This window comes from Varroa jacobsoni, unplaced genomic scaffold (assembly GCF_002532875.2).
Source record: "Varroa jacobsoni isolate VJ856 unplaced genomic scaffold, vjacob_1.0 scaffold_1405, whole genome shotgun sequence".
Classification (NCBI taxonomy): Eukaryota; Metazoa; Arthropoda; class Arachnida; order Mesostigmata; family Varroidae; genus Varroa; species Varroa jacobsoni.
Window position 1 is genome coordinate 13,524 of NW_019214307.1, and position 20,344 is coordinate 33,867.

The 20,344-nt window shown below is 42.5% G+C and overlaps 1 protein-coding gene across 1 annotated transcript in view; it reads right to left on the minus strand.

Annotated features, from left to right (window-relative positions):
• Nucleotides 1-20,344, minus strand: part of Cadps (calcium-dependent secretion activator 1) — a gene marked incomplete at its 3' end in the record, with an annotated part of 88,774 nt that overhangs the window by 10,209 nt on the left and 58,221 nt on the right. Inside the window, 5 exon segments of the mRNA XM_022849462.2 lie at nt 2,769-2,804; nt 5,937-6,801; nt 7,644-7,797; nt 9,645-9,813; nt 10,377-10,547. Coding sequence (XP_022705197.2) covers nt 2,769-2,804; nt 5,937-6,801; nt 7,644-7,797; nt 9,645-9,813; nt 10,377-10,547 — 1,395 coding nt within the window.

Sequence of the window (20,344 nt, forward strand, 5' to 3'; positions counted from 1 at the left end):
TTCGGGAGCTGATCTTTTAACGATACTGCTATCATATTAGTGGTGCCACGGGCCGTTCGATAGACGACAGTGCCTGCTGCTTACTGAAACGTATTCTTTCCTTCCTGACACATGTTGGTCGTTCCCATTGATTGAAGGTGATCGTTAAAAGGGGAAAAAATAGTAGACTGCTTAAGAACGCCAGGTCGTTTTTGATCAGGTCTAAGGTTCAGTGGAGTGGAGCTCTTCGTGAGCTGGCAGGTAAGCTAAAGGTCGTTTTGCTCCCTTCTAGTATAAAATAGGGGTATCATGCAAAAAAACACAGGCATCCTTGTGTCTCTGTCAGAACTAAAAAGAAAAACAGGTTCTACTGAAAGGGAGTCTATATGTAACATAGGGCACGCGAGAACGTATTGTTCCACCGATAAAAATGCTTGTGTATAAGGTAATATTTGCCAATCAGTTCCGATTGGTTGGAAGTCGCTGACTCGAAGTGTTAGCTAACAACTGTTAACGTAGGTTAGTTCAGTAGAATTTGCCAACAGCCACTTCAAAAAAGACTCATCAGATTGGTCAGGATTTACTTCATTTTTTCACAAACTATTTAGATCTAACTAATCATTGATACCATGATTGTTGAAGTAAGATCCAGTCAGCGCGTGAGACCACCCAATCAAATTTTTGGTAGGCCGTACCGTTATTCAGGTATCCTTTCATTGAAAGCGCTGCATTATTTCCAGGCAGATACAATTCGATAAATGATGATACTTAGGAAAATCAAGGGAACAGTAAAGGATATGAGAAACTGGCGATAGAACCGGCAAATATAGTTTTGCTAGTATTACTGGTCTTTGGCCCTATTCTTTGGTTCTACGTATAATTTAAATACAAAAATTTAAACAGCAACTGTCAACACAGAAATACGAGTGATTGTCATTTTTACGATGATGTTTACGATTCTACGTGTCTACGGAAGAAATTGTGGAAACGTTTTTGTAAAGTTCGGGACTGAAACTTATCTTCCGTTATATCAGTATAGATCAGTAACTAGACGGTTCGTGTTCATTCGTCATTTGTTACATTTAATAACTATTGTAATATATTTGATAACCAATACCGCACATGTCTCAATTAACATTAGGTATATTTAACGAAAAAATAGATGGTGGATTAAGATCGAGGATTAAGCTATACGTTCCTTTTTTTTGTTTTTTTGTTATTTAACAGTTACTTCGCCACTGCTTGTAGACACCTAGGAAATTGGCCATCTACCTTAAATGCTTGTTTTCGAAAGCAATCGTATATTGCAAGAACGTTGAACAAGCGTTGCCTGAATACGTTTTTCTGGATGTAGTATATTCGCTAGCTTTGTCTTTTGTGCAAAAAGAAAAATGCGAGACACTGAAGATGGGTCGATGGCTGACACGTGATGAGGTGCAAGGGCAACTCTCCTATACAGATATGAAAAAATGGGTCCCTTTAACTCACTCTATAGGTCGAGATACTGAGAAGCCCTATTCGCATCCAGTACAGATTTGTTCGCTTGGATATACTAAGCTCATTTCTGTCACGTATGCCGAACATACACCCAGCTTTATCATCAAGACATAGGTACAGATAGCCCGAATCAAAACCAATGCATCACACATCTTCCTCATAGGAGCGCTAGCTATTACTCTTGAGGGCCTGAAAGCTAAACGAGTTATGGCATAATTAAGCATGAAAGATTATACAGCTGACCGAATCACTCTAAATAATGCTATCTACTTACGAAGAGGCAACTAGTGGACCTTTTTCTTGGACAGTCTGAGAAAGACGCGGAGAAAGTTTCATAGAAATCTACACATGTAGAGCTCCACAGAAGTGACGGTTAGGTCGTGTACAGATGGAAATCTGACGAGCTCGCCGTATAATTACGTACGAGCCAGGTTCACACAGGTAGTTACGTTCAACTTGCAAAGTGAGAACGCATTAAATCAATCAGAGATTATCAATTAAAGAATGAAAGACATTGCCACAGTTGCCGCATTTGAGAAGACCCTATCTAGAACGAAGGTAAACCCGCGCAATTTGAACAGAGATCTACTTGGACTCATGTCGACTGCATTATTTGTAGCACCACTGACCAACATCGTGCAAGTTTAAGTGAAAAAAAACCAAGTATCTACCACTAAAAATAGTATCTATTGTGGAAGTAGAGCTAGGTAGAAGCTCTACGCTTCAACATAACAACGCGCAGAGGCAGAATGGCAGCAACGGTAGGATAAGAAAAAGGAATCGCAGTTGGAACTTTTACATCGAACAGTACAATATTAATAAAAGATAAAAGCAGTGAAAATCATAATAATATCCAAATGTTTGAAAAAAACCTTCAGAAAAAAACTGTAAATGGAGGTAAAGATACCACAATGACAGCGGCAGCAGCAGCAGCAGCAGCTGTGTTTGAAAAAACTGCAGACTATTCTGTGTAAAGTAGCAGTCATTGCAGAATAAACAATAGCGATTCTTCGTTGAGAAAGGTGCCCCTAGCACGGCAGACCTCATGCGTAGCTATCTAGCTAGTATACCAAGAGGAACATCGCATATCATGTCACTTCAGATCAGATTATATCATATACAACAAGAAGTCAAATTAAAATGCACGCAATACAAATCATGTCAATTGATTATCCCAGCTCATGTCAGACAGTCCATCCCAATCAACTAGAGGCTAGGCAGTGCCTGAGCCAACCTTGTCCCTTTGGCCTGGTGAACCGCAGGGCTCAGGGCTTGCACGCAGAGGGACCTACCTGATATCAGTAACCACTGTTCCAGGGGGTGCAACGCTAAAAGGCGTCGATACCTCAATGTTAACATGTGATAATTATAGCACGATCGTCTCAATAGGTATAGAACAATTATGAGTAAAAAAAAAACAAAGAACATTTAGTGTTTCTTACGTCATTAAGGCAACAATTCACACTAGGCATAAATTTAGTAGTTCTATAGGCATAACAATAAAATGCATTCAAGATAGAAACGTTATTTTAATTTAATTCGAGCTTTAAGGCCCTAGGTTTTTCATTTGCAGATATATTCTGTAGACGAATAAGCGTACCATGTCGTAGCATACAATATCAGTTGTTCCAATTAGTAGTCTTAGCTAGTACTTGCTTGGTTCGATAAAGCCAAAAAATACTATTGAAGTTTTTTCACCATTTCTATACACCGCTTGAAACATGTATGTATACGTACGCAAGAAATTGTTCTTACTTCGAAATTTTTGTCGAGATCACACCCACAAATGAAAAGGTGCCCAATAACATTTACAATAAAAAATTAGTCGTCTGTCCGCTAAATATGTAAGATCTAATTTGTGGTGTGTGTGTATGTTCGTGTCGCGCTAATCACGTCATCCCTGCCAGCCAGCAGATGCGGATAAACCACGTCCTTTGCGTTTTCGGGCCTTCTCATTGCCGTAACCCCGGCCTACCGCATAATGCACTACTAGGCGTTAACGTCACGGCGGCCGTCACTTTTGCGCAATGCTAGCCTGTCGGACAGGGGCGACGGCAGCAACAGGTGAAAAGGACAAGTCAGAATAGAAAAAGAGGCGGTCTTCGGGCCTTCTACTTCGTTTGCTTAAGCGCCAATGATTTCATCGGTCCTTGAGACATAAGGGGTCACCGCATCTAGCTGCTAAGCAAATCTATGCGGCAAGCGTAAGAGGACCTGACATTGGACACATTCGGTTTTCTCCTATCTCTTTCGTATCCTTGCCTTTACATTGTCACTCGATTCGAACGTTTCACAAGAGCGAGCGGGTTTAGTCAAAAGAAAACGATCAAGACTAGGGTCAGAAAAACATCATCAGAGCAAATCCGGTCCATCACTGGAAGATCAAGAAGAACAGAGTGGCCTATTAGAAGACCACCAGCAAAAGGCAAAGGCAATGGCCATAACATCTAAAAGCTGTAGTACCAGCCGCACTGGGCTGACCAGAGAGCCGGGTAGGAGCGATTGGCTACAGAGAGGGGTTAAAAAACTCGCGAGATTCACGAGCTGATTAGAAATATAACGGAAAACCGGAAAGAGGTCTGCGAGTTTTCCAGACAACGTCGGAGTAATCTACATTGCTCTTAGGCTTGAAGTCACAGAAGAAACAAATTTAAAAGAAGTTTGACAAGTCCTTGGCGCATCTGCAGGACGCTCTAGTAGTTTATGAATCTGCGCACAAATATTTGCCTAATCGACGTCCAACTGGACAGTACTAATTGTTTTTCGAAAGGCAACAAAATTATTTTTCTGCAGTTTTTCAGGCTGAAACGCTACAATCATATATACGAAAACCAGCGGGGGCATGAGGGGGTCTACTTGTGGGGAGCTTTAGGTACCATATTGAGTCGAATGTCCTGGCGCATCTTGTTCGAGTGTAATTTGGTCTATTATCTACTTGTGTTACTGGCACATATCTGTGTGTCTCTAGCAAATGCCATTGTTATTATTGTTATCGGAAAAGAGTGCTAAACGATCCGTTAGACTAAGCTTATTGCGACGCTTTTTCCAATACGCCAACAAACTATCAACAACAGTCTAGAAACGATGAATAAAAAAGTAAATTTTTATAAATCACCAAGCCAGTTGAGAAGATGTACCTGTACGTTTGCTAGCGCCTATATATACATATATATATAATAATAATAATATTTTTATTATTCAGTTTATATTATAGTTTTTACCTGTAATAGCATGATCAAATCGGCTACATTGCGTACCCAGCTTTAGCGGTATTCGTACTCCTCCTAGCCACTATACCGTACCATATGAGACTTATTTTTGTACGAACAATTCTAAGCTGGTAGCTAGCTATACGCGTAGTTGAGTTCGTAAAGCAGAAAACACATCGCTGTATCCATTATTTATCAAGATAACCGAACGAGAAAATGATAACGATAGCTACGGAAAACTTTATACTCCAGCGACGGGCACTGCCTGTTGTCGGAGCCAACAGCGACAGCGTTTACTAGAGGAACGCCTTGATCGAATATTAGCGTGAAACCGTTTATTGTCGATCTACTATACGGATGTTCAGGCTGACGTTAGGGTACAGTCACTTAAATCCGGCAGTTGGAACTCCATCTGCAATGGCTGCTTTACAGGTATGATGGGACGGAGCCGATCAATAATTTTGTCGCAATGAAGTAGCAAACTTATTAGTTATTGGAAACTCAGGTGCCCTTATATCTGGATTTCGAGGCTTCTACGATAGGGTGTTCAAAATACGCTGTTTATGGATGGAAAGGATTTAATAGATTAGAAACCGTAGCTATCCAAGGGTGCGACTCCAATAAAACTATTGGGTACTCTAAATTTAATTCAGGTGTTCCGATAAGCAATTTTGCAGAATTATACGACGTTGCTACGTAGCAAAAGCCAGCAGAAACGATCCAACAATGTCTTCGGGTTCTGCGTTATTTCAACAAAAAATAATACCCAAGGCGGCTATATATGGAATCATACACCCGATTCACTCGAAACCAGCTATTTCGACGTTGCTCACTTCAATTCACAATGGCGGCGTAATACGCTTACGGTAAATTTAAACTTGTTTATTTAACTTAAATTTAAGCTAACCGAAAATATATGTTTTTGCTCCACTTATAATTATTCCGCTTACAAGCCGTCATGTATACATTAAGGATTCATCGCTGTCTCATACACGCTGTTTATCAAGAGTTTGATTTGATACCTTCCGTGATACGTGCCGCTACACACATCCAACAACTGTCAGTTTGTTATCATCGTACATTAACTGTCTGTGGTCTCCGACTAATCCTGTAACGTCTTTCTAGATTTCAATTTCCATCCGGATTTTCTATCTCTCTGTTTGTATTGCGGCCCCCTTGCCTAATATTTTCGTCCTCCTATCCTTTCTTCCCATTGCTCCCCGTTCTCTTTATCTGCATATGTATACGTACCTATTTCCGTGCACATGCGATGAACAGAATGCAAATGAATAGTGGATGAGTGTGGGATCGATCATTATCCCTCGTTCCGCCCTCTCAAGCAGGTCGCTCAGGTAGCACAGGTGTCGAAAGCAGGACCTCACCATATAGCGAGCCGTGTACTCATCGATGACAAAGAGTTGGCCCGCGCTGAACCAGCCGAGTGAGCAGTAGGGGTCGGCTAGTCGATAGTCCAAGGTGAGCGTCTGCAGGTGTCGAAACAAAGCGTGGTGGTCGAAGCGGTTGGGATCAGCCGAGATCAGCTCCTCCATGCCATGACGTCGCGCCCGTTCGGTGTCGCCGTGAACGCGCGTGATATGCGCGTTTCGGGCGGCCGTTGGCGGTTGACTTGTGTGGGCACGTGTGGGCGGGCTCGGCTTGTGAGCCTGTCCGGTTGCGCGGTAAAGCGCCTGGACCCACAGGTGGCAATCGGCCTCTTCAACGGAGCCGAATGCCACGGCATCGCCCTCGCGTACCGCATTGAAAAAGAACCGCCCCCCCTCGCCGGGCGGCGCCGCTTCATCGGGGGTGTAGTCGACCGTGTAACCGTCCAACTGCATTAGTTCGTTTGGTGACGAGCTCTTCTCTCGGTATGAGCACATGGCAAAAGTGTACTGAGAAACCTGGACGAGCACAAAGTATCGCTTCTTCCATTTTTTCCAGACGTTCCGCCCTTGCGCGTAAAGGTAGCCGGCGTGTTTCATATTCTGCGGCCTCTCCATACGTATCGTAATCCGGATCTGAAGATCTTGATCTGGGGCATTTTTTGGTGCCTGCATTCGGTACCACTCGGCGCCGCACTTCCCTCCCATCGGTGTAGGGCGTATTTGCACTTTTCCTACAATAATTGTATTAATAATATTATATCAATAACAATTTAAAATAATAATAATAACAATATCAAAAATGAGGCGCTGAAAAAGTTGGAACCTACCTATGGTGCACAAGTTGGGAGAACTAGTAAAACAGTACGGGTTGTGTGGAACTTTTGAAAATATAGAAAGATAAATCAAATCAAAATGGAAACTGATGCTAGGTTGACTGGTGACTAAGTTGGCACCCATGTTCCTAACTACACGACATCTGGCTCTGTTACAGATTTCGCCTCAACAGATGCTCGTGTTTGGACGCGAGCCCTATCGGCAATGCGGCTTCGTTAAAGTGGTTAATGCAAGACTAGCAGCGTAAGCTGAACATGTTTGACACTATTAATAGTTCTCGTGCAAAGCTTACGGGAACCTAGGTCTCTAGCATTAACAAAGCCGGCAGTGGCTTGTTCCGGTTCGTAAACAGTAAAGCTTTGTAATAAAGCTGTCCGTTGGCTGTATTGACCGCAAACAAGAACTTAGGTTAAAGCCAGGACAGGTTTCCCATTTGATACCGTTCCCATCGTCATCTATAAAAGGTTCTATGTGACCGCCCCTTTTGTAAAGTATGATCTAAACTAGCAGTTTGGATAAAAGGTATAAGAAAACTTAGCTAAGTTCGTATGACTTGCGTGTAGGTAACAGGTCAGGCACGTTTCAGTTAGGCCGATGTGCCCTGCCCTGCCCTGCCCTGCCCTGCACACACACACACACACACAGAGACACACAGACAAACACGCGCTCATACGAAATTATCGTAGGTCTATTTTTGTCTAAATACACATGTGGCGCATGTGGTATTATGAAAACTTACCTAATTCCTTGTCATCCAAAGAGAGCAGACCAGGGCTCTCTGTGTATAACTTGACCTTTACGATGGGTAAGGGGTGCGAAGTCGTGAAATCGCCTTGGGTATCCCACATGGGCTTTGCTGCTTCTGCCATATCCGTTTGCAGTTTTTCTCCGCCCTGAAACAAACAACAATCCCTCAGTCGGCGTTTTGGCGGCGTACATAGTTTGAGTGAACTGGAAGAGCGTCCAATAAGGGTACGGGTGTCGAGTCGGCTTTTGGCCGATGTTTAGTTGTCTCGATCGCATATATGATGACATCCTCTTATTTTTTTGTGGCTTAGGAAATTTAGTTCATTCATACTTCCGACGATTGATCCTGCTCGAAACATTGTATAATTATTAAATAGTACAATCGATTGGAGTAATCACGCATTAGTCATAATTTTGTAAAATGTGGGTAAGTTTGCATCAGTGTGTCAGATGTTAAGGTAGGGGCGTCTAGGCGACAGTTACGGACGTGAAATTTACCACAATGGGCGTACTACCACATACATTATTACATCTATGGCACTTGTGGTGAAAGGAAGCTACATACAGAGCTTATGCTCAAAACAGGTCTTTTATAACTTGCAGCTGGCGAACGGTCCCTATAAGCTAGCTCCCTTTGTGACGAACACCATGCTGTTAGGTTGATTCAATACTTCCATGTAACTCACGTAAAGTCAGTCTAGCCAGCTTTCAGCAAGTTAGTTGGCCAGTTAGTTGGGTATCTAGAGAAGCTGGCTTAGCCATAGTCTACTCAGTACATGTATCTAAAATTCCGCTACTTCGCTGTAGATTGGGCGTATTCTATTACGAACGGGATGACAATGACTGTAGCTCTGCCATCGCAAAGTGTGTTATTCACGTCGTCAACGTAATCCTTCTACTTATTTTCCCGTAAACGTACCTTTTCTCGCGTCTGCACTAGCGCAAGTAATATCTAAGCGCTTCGTGCACTTTTTTTTACAACGTCAGAGGCAAGTTCTGCATGAAGCTTCGTGTCATACCATGGAACGATATGTACTTTCCACGTGGTCCCCTCGAACTGGGGCAATTTATTGTAAACAACGACGAAAAGAGGTACATGATACCCGGCGTGCAGAAACGTGAGAAATGATCTGTTACCTCGTTTCGGACGTAGTCCCCGAAGGAACCGTTGAGGCGTCCGTCTGTAATAGTAGTAAGACTATGGAAGTATCTGTAGACTGTGTGGGCCAACTCAATCGCGGTGACCGCTTGAACGTAGTCACAGGTGCGATGCCTACCAACGACGTTGGAAAAGTATGTTGTTGAACTTAATTAGATCGGATAGGTTTAATAAGGCGGTGAGCACGGATTACACGGTGCGGGTCCAACTTTGTTTGTCGTGCTACCCACAAGGTAGGAGGTTGGGTAAGCATGGTAATACCAGGCGTCTTTACTCAGATATGTTCATCTATTACATGATCTCGACAGGACTTACGCTAAACCCTTTACGCTCCGACGTGTTCAGTAGTTGAGACAGAACATACAAACGTTACAGTGATATGCATGTACATGTAAAGCTGTTGCCCAAAAGGCTGCGTATCCTGCCTGCGCACAGAGCGGTGTAGGAGAACATGTGTGAGGTGTTTGTGGCCGCAACCAAAACACGTATCTATATTACGATTACGAAGACGTATCGAATCCGTAGAAGGTTAAATGACAGTCACGGGGGAACATTCTCTCAGTATAGCTTCCCTTACAGTATCATATGCCTCGCAAGTCGGACGAGAAAGCAATTAAATTATTTGGTCTTACATTTCCAATCATCACAGGTTTGAGAAAGCTACATTTACAAACAGTTTATATATAAAACAGCCATACTGTCATATAAAGTATCGTCTGGGGTGTGTAACGACCTTGTGCCTCACTTTCTACGTTTTCGAAATTAGTTGTAGATTGAAATCAAGATAGTGGCTATTGGCTTTGATATAACGTTGACGAGAGGGAAATGAGCTACCTCGACCTCCATCGTGCAGTAGACGATCCGGTTGGCTGCGAGCGACTTTAGTCCTTTAACTTCGGTGACAATCACCTCTAAGTTAAAATTAAGCACGATGTCGAATTTTGACAACGTTGGCTCTGAGTCCTCGCTTGCAACGCCCTCCTTATTCAGGGATGCTTGACTTCTGCAAAGATGAACGACGAAAAACACAAGGAAGTAGATATCTAATTAGATACGAAGTAAAACTATATCTGTCTAAACTGTACAAATCATTTATTCTGTCAATTATGTGTACGTACTTCTAAATACAGTTATTATAGGTTGCTTTCGTGATATCAGCAATGTAAACGCTTAAGCGTTCAGCGGCCGTAGGGTTCAAGGCTAACTATGAGCGATATTTTTAAAGGGGACGCTGGCTTATTAGCTACTAACATCGGGTCTTACCCATCTACCTGTAAACTATCAAAGCGTAGCCCCAATGCACAGTTGAAACGTAAAGGGATTTGACGCATAGTCAAAAAAATAAGGCGAATGACAAAGTTGGTTTGGGCAAGACTTGTCGAGAATTCGGTTTTAGTGCACCGTCCACTTCACAATATAACACAATAGGGAAAATAAAGATGTCGCAAAAAATAACAAAAATAAACAGTAACACTGCATATATCGAGTTCTTTTATCGTTATTGTTTTCATTTGTAATACGGTTAATAGTATACCGAGTGTACAAAACAAAACAAGAAAATGTTACGCAAGTATCCAAGCAGAGCATGCGGTGCAGCATAAGGCACCCAGGTGCGGGGTCCAAGTTGGCGACCGGAGATACACGATACAGCAGCGACGCAGAAGGCCCAAACCGCATGTGAAGACTGAAGGTGACTCGCTGAACGTTCCCCTTTCAGAAACATTCCAACTTTCATAGCTTTGTAAAATTTTGTGGAATGACACGCGCAATCAGGGACCAAGCGCGGTGCCAAAGTGACACGGGTGAAACAGATGAAACAAATTGATTAGCCAAAAACAATAAACCCAAAATTATATATATATATATATATGCATACGCCAAACCTAATATATGGTTAACTAATCATCGAACGCAAAACTTGATAAGAAAAATAAATTTACATGTCGGTATTCTATGTCGAGGATGTTCAATCGCTAGATAATTTTCTGCTTACGTTACTGACAAAATTTTCGCTACTGACAAAGTAATCTCGCGATTGACAGTTAGTCTTCACTAACATATAGAATGGTGAAGACAGCTTACATTGCGGTTTAACCTTTACACAATGGTGCTGCTATACGGCGTAAGGGACAAGCTCCAGTATATGTACATATAGGGGAACATTAATTTACGCAATGCTTTTAACTTGGAAAACCCACCAGACTGGTTCAATAGAATAAAATTTTGAATAATTTTGGGCGAATTCCATAGGTAGATGATAATAAGAGCTTGTCAACCCATAAGGTTTGCTTTGTATATACGACCTATAGTGATGTATTTAGTTGCAGTGCACGATATGCACGCTCTATAATTAAGGAACTATTGTTGACATGCTGAACGCGTACCGGAACGGAAATCCTGAAATGAACCTCATAATACTAATTTATCATCAAGCTGGTTCGACAATGTCCGAGTTCGTCATGCAATCAAAACTACTATGTACTGTTTGTCCAGCCGAGGTGACATTCCTTGAATATTAAGACTACGAGGTTCCGGACTTGACACATACACCTCGACTATTTTTACGGACCTCGATCGCATCGTCGCTTGCTACGTGATGGCCACAAAGGGCAACGGTCTAACAGAAGAGCTCACATACATGCAGATTTAAATCGAGACTGTCTGGGTTAGAGATGTAACAGGTTAACTAATAATTCTCAACAGGTAGGCTGAGGTTTTTCGCAATCGTGCGATTGGTTTCTAATGGAAAGTTCTCTAATAACGCTTAAGACGATGGCATAGGACGCGAGCGTTTGTACTTGGTAAGAACAACAAGGCTTGTCAGCCAGACAGATGGCTGGTCCTCATAAAATGACGTTGTTGGTTCTGTTCTCTTGTGACGCGGGCTGACTGGGCCACTATACATACAATCAGCACACAGCCTCAGATTACAGACCAGTGCAGAGTGTAGCTCAGATTGCGCATGCGTGCTGCAGAAAGGAATCGATTCAACATCAATGAGTGTGTTCGATACCTCGATAATCAGCCGGTTTTTGCTGCGGCGATCCTGAGGCTTAATCATAGATGTCCAAAAAAGGTGCTACTGTTTTAATCTCTAGGTTCCCGTAATCGCTTAGTGGATAACGTATTTGCCTGCTAATCTTAGGGACACGTTGTGGGTCCGAACTCGAGCATATACAGACTCGGTCTCGTACTAGGTCTGATTGATTCAATGGCGACAACGGACGTAAAACTCGAAACATAGAGGTTCCTGAGAACCTTTTTTTTTTTTTTTTGTAAACAATCCGGAAGTAAGCAATCTGGCAACTTAGCTTTCTACTTTGAAAATTGTCGTGAGAACAGGAATGGCGTTTTGCACATCTATCAACATCTACTCTGTGGACGGCGCGCGCTTTAGACATCTAAGATTCAATGGCAGAACCTGTGCTTTGCGGGGCGGCTTTGTGCATTCGGATTCTGGATCTTATGCTGATGACGCGCCTGAGAAACGGGCCAGAGAATCGGGAGGAACAATCATTTAGGAGTTATTCAGGTCACGAAAACTGTCGGTGACTAATTGAATAAGCTTTTCCTTCAATCAAGTGTTTCCTATAGTGGTATTTATGGTACTTCGTTATCATAATGTCCACGGGGAGGCACCGCAATCATTGACATATTATTAGTTCGGAGGGACCGAACCTTCCGCGGCTTGTTTCCACCGCAACTTTACCACTTTGCCTGCCCTTGTGAGAACAAGCCAGTCTGAACTAACGAGATCACACTGCGCAACGGGCGTAAGGTGTTTCATCTGCGCATGTACTTTTGAGAAGCGCAGAATAGTTATGTACTTGTGGTGTTTAGGAATGAAGTTCCGGACTTCTTGACAGGAGCTCCCGTTATTTGTTCGTAGGGCTAAATTGCCCTGTGTCGGTCTCTCAAATTTTAAATAACAGAACAGTGGAGAGCCAAGCTAATAGTGTCCACATTTGGGTTCAGCCCATTAGAGAAGTACTGAAGTGTTCAGGACCGCGTCGCTTAATTCCCTTCTTGCAAGAGGCCCTGCCATGCCGCTAGGCTACAGAATAAATGACACTTAAGTTGACAAGGCTCACTTACTATTGGTGGTATTTCCGATACTACAGTCCTTAGTACAGGTAGCGTCAACTGATGAAATTATAACAGGCTTTCATTTCTGCCTTGAAAAGAGTCGTGTCGTTGAACGGTAAGCCAGCCATTTGGTTGGAAAAGCCCTCGAGAAAGCGTTAAAGCTAGTAACATCCCTGAGGGATAAAGATTCCTAGGTAAGCAGTTTCGTATTTGTCCCTTCTTTGTGCTAAAGTTTCCAGCCCAGAAACAGAACATTGTACTCCTATTTGCGATTACCCTGTCTAATCTAGAGGATTGTCATTGTTGATAGCGGTTTCAACTAATGAAGAAAACAATTCTAAAAACTGCATCTAAAAAGCCTGTTGAAAGTGATATACCTGGTGCTGGCAGAATAATCCGTTTGTCAGATCCATCTATACTTAGAATCTGTAAGAGCCATGTGAGCTAATTTTTCATATATGGTCAAGGCCCACATATATAGCTTGTGCATAGTACCTCTGAGTACGACGAACTGGATTCGGCCAAGAGAAACCATCTGTTAAGACTGGATCCGTGAGCTGTCCGATCTTTCAAAGCGAGGTGACAGAGGAGCGATTTTTTTCAGCCCACGTACAGCAAAGATATCTGATCATGCCGGCTCTCTGTTGTGTTGCCATTAGAGACGTAATGCATTTACTGGAGTCGCCCTCATAAATCGTAACGCACGAGCAGCGGAAAATGGGTTGCCACATACTGACGTAGTGCTACGAAACATCTCCGCAGTGTCAACCTCAGTGAAGAAATATGATTCGAAGTCTCATGAAGTATGAAGTTCTGAAAACTGTTTTTCCCCAAGCAAGGTAAAGGGATTTTGATTGAACAGGCTTTGATAGGGAGGAGTATATCGTGCCACGCATGAAGAGAGTCAATCTGACACTTTTTCATAACGTATAGGGGCCTGTTGCATCTACGAAATACGAAGACTTAGCATATGTTTTGAGGCTTTGAAGGTTCTTTGAAGTTCTTCAACCATCTCAAAACGGAAACGCTACTGTGCCTATACCATAGCTATATATGTGTATATATATATATATATATATATATATATATATATATATATATATATATGCATAATGTCATCTTTCTATCAGGCGGTATTACAGCGTCATTTTTGTTAGTGAGCATTTTTCAAGCCTGTACACTGCTCTTAGTCGTGCAGCCTCACTTAAATTCACCTTTGGCTTGATAGGAAAAAAAGTCCGGAACTGAACAACATTTCCTGCTAGCCTAGGAGCACAGTGACCTGGTCGGAAGACGGCTCTTCGCGAGATTTTTGCGTCCTGCAACTGAGATCATACATCTTATTATCGTTTGTGGCAGACATGGACTGCCGCATGTGAAGTACGCAGTTAGTAGGACCTTTAGACACTTCTAGGTCAACCAGAGGAGGAACCGAGATCGCTGCTATATACAAAAGCTGAGATTTGACGGTAGCAAATGTACCAAAGTCTTGAAGATAAATGAAACGTCTACAAAAATTTGTTATATTTTACACTTTGTGATATTAATATAACATTATGATGATAAAGGCGCAAAAGCTACTCAGACTCAAAAAAATGTGCTAAATATATAGTTAGGATGCGTTATGGGTAGAAGCGGCTTAAGAGTGGCTTTCGTTTTGAATGTTTTGATGTAAAAAATGCTGAAAAAAATTGAAGATGATCAATACGTGAGTAGCTATGATATGGCCAAGAAACTAGACATCCACCATCAAACACATTTAAAGCATCTGAAAGCAAGTGGTTACGAAAATGTCTGACGAATTATTAATCGTACGGCCATGCTTCCGTCTGTAAATTTCTACAGACAATCGATTCATTTCTAAAGCAGTTGGACACAGGTGTCAGAAAAAATAGATACTTTATAATTAATCTTGTGACACAGCCCAAACTGATGTCAAGGTAATTTCATGCTATGTGTTTGGCGGGATTGGTAAAGAATCGCGCATTGTGCGTTGCTACCGTCTGATCTTAACCTCTACCATCAAAAAGAACCAAGATTACAACAGGTTATTGAAAAAAAATGGCAAGTAAAAGTGAATAAAAAAGAAAACGTTAGTTATCTTCTACCATGACAATGCCAGATAGACCTATAGTTACCCAGAAAAAAATTAGAGAACTTGGGTTGCATTCGCCGTATAACCCTGATTTGGACCATCGGATTATCATCATCTATTTTAATCTCTTCAGAACCCCCCCTGATGCTGTCAATTTCGTTTCAATGAAGGAACGCAAAAATCACTTATCACGATTTTTCGTCCAGAAACCACTGAGAATTTACAGTATTAGTATTATGATACTATCAGGGGAATGGCAGAAAATCATCGACGACAATGGCGCATATATAGTTTTATAGCATTATTTTTAAGGCATAAAAATACGTTTTCGAAAACCTAGTAGATATATGCATAATGTCATCTTTGTTAGACCGCACAGAAGTGCTTGTTGGTACGTGTGTATAACATTGCGTGTTGCTTCTGCCAGTATCCGTATGGGCTGTCTTAAAGTGTGAATGAACGAGGTGCGCTCTCTACTTCACACTCAGTTCCAGCATTACGTGGCTAGACCGCTATGAAATCATTATACCGCTTCTGTTCTGTTCTAGACAATAACGAAAATACGGTTAGGAGCCAATTTAAAAAAAAAAAGAAAAATACTTCAAAACAACACCCAAGTAGTTGCATAAACAGCTGTTATGTTTACAGAGCGCTAAAAAAATGTTCGCAGGCTTTACTGTTTCCTCCCCTGCCAATTGCGTCACTACGCTCAGCCGTATTTGCAGTCAGGCGTAAAATCTCAAAGTAGCGTTCATAAGTTAAATGAAAATAGCTCTTCTTTAAAATAAGACGATCGCTTCGAAATGCACTTCCGGAATTAAACATCATCGCTGCAGAGGGGCACTGATAGCCTCGCGGCATCCGTCAGCCGGCTAAACGAGCGGAACACTGTCAGGGAAAACGCTGGCGTTCATCAACTTCACTCCGTGGTAGCGAAATGAGCAGGAATAATCCTCGAACACACAAATGATGGGCCAGTTTCAATGCTTGTCGATTTTGCCTTGTGTATATACGCACGAGGATTGTGATGGATCAACAAAATTGGGGAACTCAAAACGCGTCAATATGGGCAATTGAGATAAATAACCCATTTCTAGCTGGTGAGCGCCACGTGCGGGTCTACAGGCTTTGGATCACATTGAAATAATCGCAATATTGGCGACTGCACACAAATTTCTTGCGCAATATGTCAATTCAACATGACGCGTTACCACCAATCAGCTCGAACGCTGCCTGAGTTGAATGAAAAGGCAGACGTGTCCGAATTTGTAACTGTACCCTTTAATGTGTGCGAGTTTCCTTAGACAACATCTGCATCAAAGACTTTGATAGAAAAGTCGTTAGGTCAGGTCCACGAGATACGTATGTCTGAATCCGCTTCGAAGACAATTGCCATAATGATTTTGTTTTGTGTTACCTTTGTCGAATGTCTACTCAGCTTGGCAGCTATTTGCTCACAACTCTGGCAAATGCGGGACACGGTATCATATATAGCAGCAAAATGCCACACTGACAACTTTCGTGTCAACAGCAGGTTTCCATAATGGCCGCTACTAACAAAGCTCATTCAAGCAACTTCAGCCCTAAACGCTGTGTTCCTCTGCTAATAGTGCTACTACCGCAACGCGGAAGGAAGTCCTGTGGAACCAATTATTTAGGCATGCCTAGAAGCCTTGCTCTACTCCTGTGACCGAACCCCCCGCAATGCACTTCCGTGGGTAGCACCACCTTTGACGCCTCCCGTTTCTGCCCGTCTAACGCCTTCAGTTCGAACGATTCCTTGTGATGGGTGAGATACCGCAAAATGATTCTGGGGACGACTCAAATTATTGTTTTGACATTGCTGAGCTGGTACCGAATCTCTTAATTGCAGCTTATCATTATATGTTGGTGATGTCAGCTTATCGCTTTGTTTTAACGATGCGATCTTGATGGTGAATTTGTAGATGTTGACTGCTTGCAGCTGCTCTGAACATAATTTGTATAGTAAATGACATTTTGTAGCTCAAAAAAGTGCTTCTTCTTCAGCAATCAGGCTGCTCAAGCCTTTTATAAGTAGTAATACATATGATCCAAAAGCTAACAAATGCAACCGCTTTTGCTAACTATTTTGGCACGTAGATTCCATCCATATATTGGATCGGCCTCAATGCTTGCACTGACATCATCGTGCTTATTCAGTTCGACTAAGTTCTGTTCTACGTTTGTGAACTTGCGGTGATCCTACGTGCAAAATGACTGCACCCAGCACTATATATCCCTTTGCAAACTGTAAAGAAGCGGATGATCTAGCGGCGATAGAACGATTCTCCTAGTCAACTGGTCGTTCCGAACCTTTACGAATCAGGATAGGGTACGCTAAGTGCAGGATCTGACTGGTTCCGCCGACGGATGAAAGGCGAAGCATTCTTTGGTCGGTAACACGAAAGTTTGGCAGTAGACGATTTGGTCAGTCAAAGGACATTCACCCTTTATGGTAAGAGCCATTCCGGTACGGAAAGCGCCTATTAGACTCTATAAAAACAGGATAAAGAAAAAGGGAGAACGAGAAGAAAAAAATACAAGGAGAGGTAAAAGGCCCATAAGTCGGTTCCGGTAAAGAGGTTTAGCAACCTGTGTACCTGATGCCATCATGTTCCTCTACTGCTTCAGCTATCAATTCGATGAGAAGCAGACAGCTAAAAAGGAGTTTAGTACTTTTACAGCACAGCATAACGGCCGGCCAAAAGGCCTGAAAGCTGAAAGCGTCAGTCGATTCTCAACTAATCTGGATCCCTGTCAGATCCTGCTGGTTCACCCTCGCACTCCCCGCACCCCTTTTAACCTTAAGGAACTTTCTAGCTGTGTGAAGTGAGAGAGATCTAAAAGAGCAAGCCGTTGCCGAACCGACGACCCGAGTGCGTCCTGTCATATTCGCCTCAGTGCATCCCGACCTACACTGCTGACAATGTGTTCAGTAACGCTGCTTCTGGTTTGCGTTCGGATTAACATGGCATCGCACATTACGGCACAGGCAGCAAAGACAAAAAAGAAAGGACAATGCATCTACTTTGATCTTAGCTCAGCACCGGCCGACAACAAGCATTCCCCAGTAGTCAAACAGCGACAGGGAGAAGCAAGAAACGAGAAAATTATTCGTAGCTGCAGTGGACAGATTCCACGACCTTTCCTAAAGGTTAAAGATGAGATCTAGTGAGCACCGTTCCGATCGCGTGGGCGCACAAAACTCAGGAGGGTCAGTTACCAGCTTGAACTAGGCGCCTTCTCGGTTGTTGGACGGTGGAACGTGCCATGGCCGCTTGCTGCTCAAAAAAGGTTGTGAAGTCATCCTGTTTAGCGTGGTCTGTGAGCTTACAGAAGCCAAGAAAGAGAAGGCGGAGACCCAGCTGTAGCCTCTGAACCTGGAGTAAGAAATAGCGTACTTACGGAAATGGCAATGGCAGTAAGGATGTCGCTGGCGTGCGCGAACCAGGAAGAACTAGATGTAGAAAACGACGATTAAGCAGATCCGCCCCCTGCTTCCTGCGTGTGGAATGTAAGTGCTTTATTTGTATCTGCCTGTCTACGTGTGTGAGAAAGTGAATGTGTATTTGAAAGTGAAGTCTTTCCTTTTTCCTAATGTATATGGTTCTTTGTGCCTGCATTGTCTGTTTCTTTCTGATAAACTAAAGTGAGCCAGCGTCGTTCGAATGACTTTCTTTTCCTGTTTTTGCTCTTTATTTTCGAGGATCTGCTATCATCCAGGCTTTAGCCGGCGATCGCTGCTTGCCTCTTCAGGGATTCAGCATTATCCCATATAAGATCCCATAATAACGATCAGGAAACTCAAGCGAATACGCCAATCGGTTTGTTTGTATAATGGACGATATGTTTCTGTCTGATCTTATGGCTGTGAAGTCTTTCTGTCTGTAGATCTAAATATCTCACTGGGCTCCTAAGTTGACTTCTCAATTTTTTGTCTGTCTACACAACATTGCAGCCATCAACTTACAACGTTAACTTCTTTTCTCTCTTGACTCACGAAACAGGGTTGGCCGGTTAACCAGTTATTGTGATTTTTCAGACAATTATGTCGTCTGGTGGCATACTTGAAGATATGACTCTTCTGACGCCCCACTAAATAACGTAGCACGAACGAGTTAAACGCTATGTAGTCAGGTCCACCAAAGAAGGGGAAACACCAAAAGCTAGCTATTACGTGTGGCTTGCGAATAACATTTGTGCTGATGCTCATGCTGGTTAGTTGTAGTCGACAAAAGCAGGAAACCGTAAGTACCAGCAACGTTCGAACATAAACGCTTCGACTACCAGATATGCCGCTGATCTGCACGAGTATCCAGATGTACGTGTGCACACGGAATTGGATATAAGATAACAGTTAGAGAAGACATCCAATTCCAAAGAAAGCTGGGCGCATTTCTATAGGGACACTATGGTCATCAGCCTTGCTATTACAAACTTCTTGAAAACTAACCTCAACCGACAAAACTGAACTCCGCTCATGAGCTGATTTTTTTTTGCGGTAGTTGAATCTTTACCACACCTTGCAGAGGGCTGGTTGATACGGGAAATAAGACAATGGCATCAAAAAGGAGGACAGAACGTTGTTGAACGAAACGTGTCCAATGCGTATGAAAGCCCTCACGTGTGCTTTTGTAAGGACGCTGTAAAAACGACGTATTAGTAATTGTTTGTAGAAACAATTTCACGATAGGCATATATAAGTAGTAAGCCCTATTGTGAAACCCACAGTTGATGGTTTGATATCTTATGTAGGACGACTTTGTACGATAGGAGCAATCGCATGGGAAGTTGGAGAGGAACAGAGCTCAAAGACTGTACGGCTTCTTATTCTCGATTCGTGCTACATAAATGGTGCATTCGTATCGTTCAGATAGTTCCACTGTGCCACCTCCATTCTCTGCTCGGTTACCGATGATTTTTTGTCATCGTTTGACGGTGTTTTAAGCGGATACCGTTACGAGAATGTGACTATTACGACGATCTAGAATAAAATCAGTGAAAGAACAGGAAATAAGCAGAGCTATCGGAAGAGCAAATAATTTCAGCCGATTGAGAGTCGGTACGAGAATATATCTGAACGCTACAAGGGTAGCCGGTAATAATGGTTAAACGCTTTATTAAATATTTACAAGCTAATAAAAACAAATAGCTCTTTTGCTTAAGCAATTAATGTATATATTTGAGCTATGTATGCACAATCCAGCAGGAAACAGTATGAGTCACATTTTGTGCAGGTTCACCTAGGTATTCTTCTTTGTACAGCATGATGATATAGGTACTGTTAAGGCAAAAGGTCAGTTAGAGATAATTTTAGCCCTCTCACACTCGT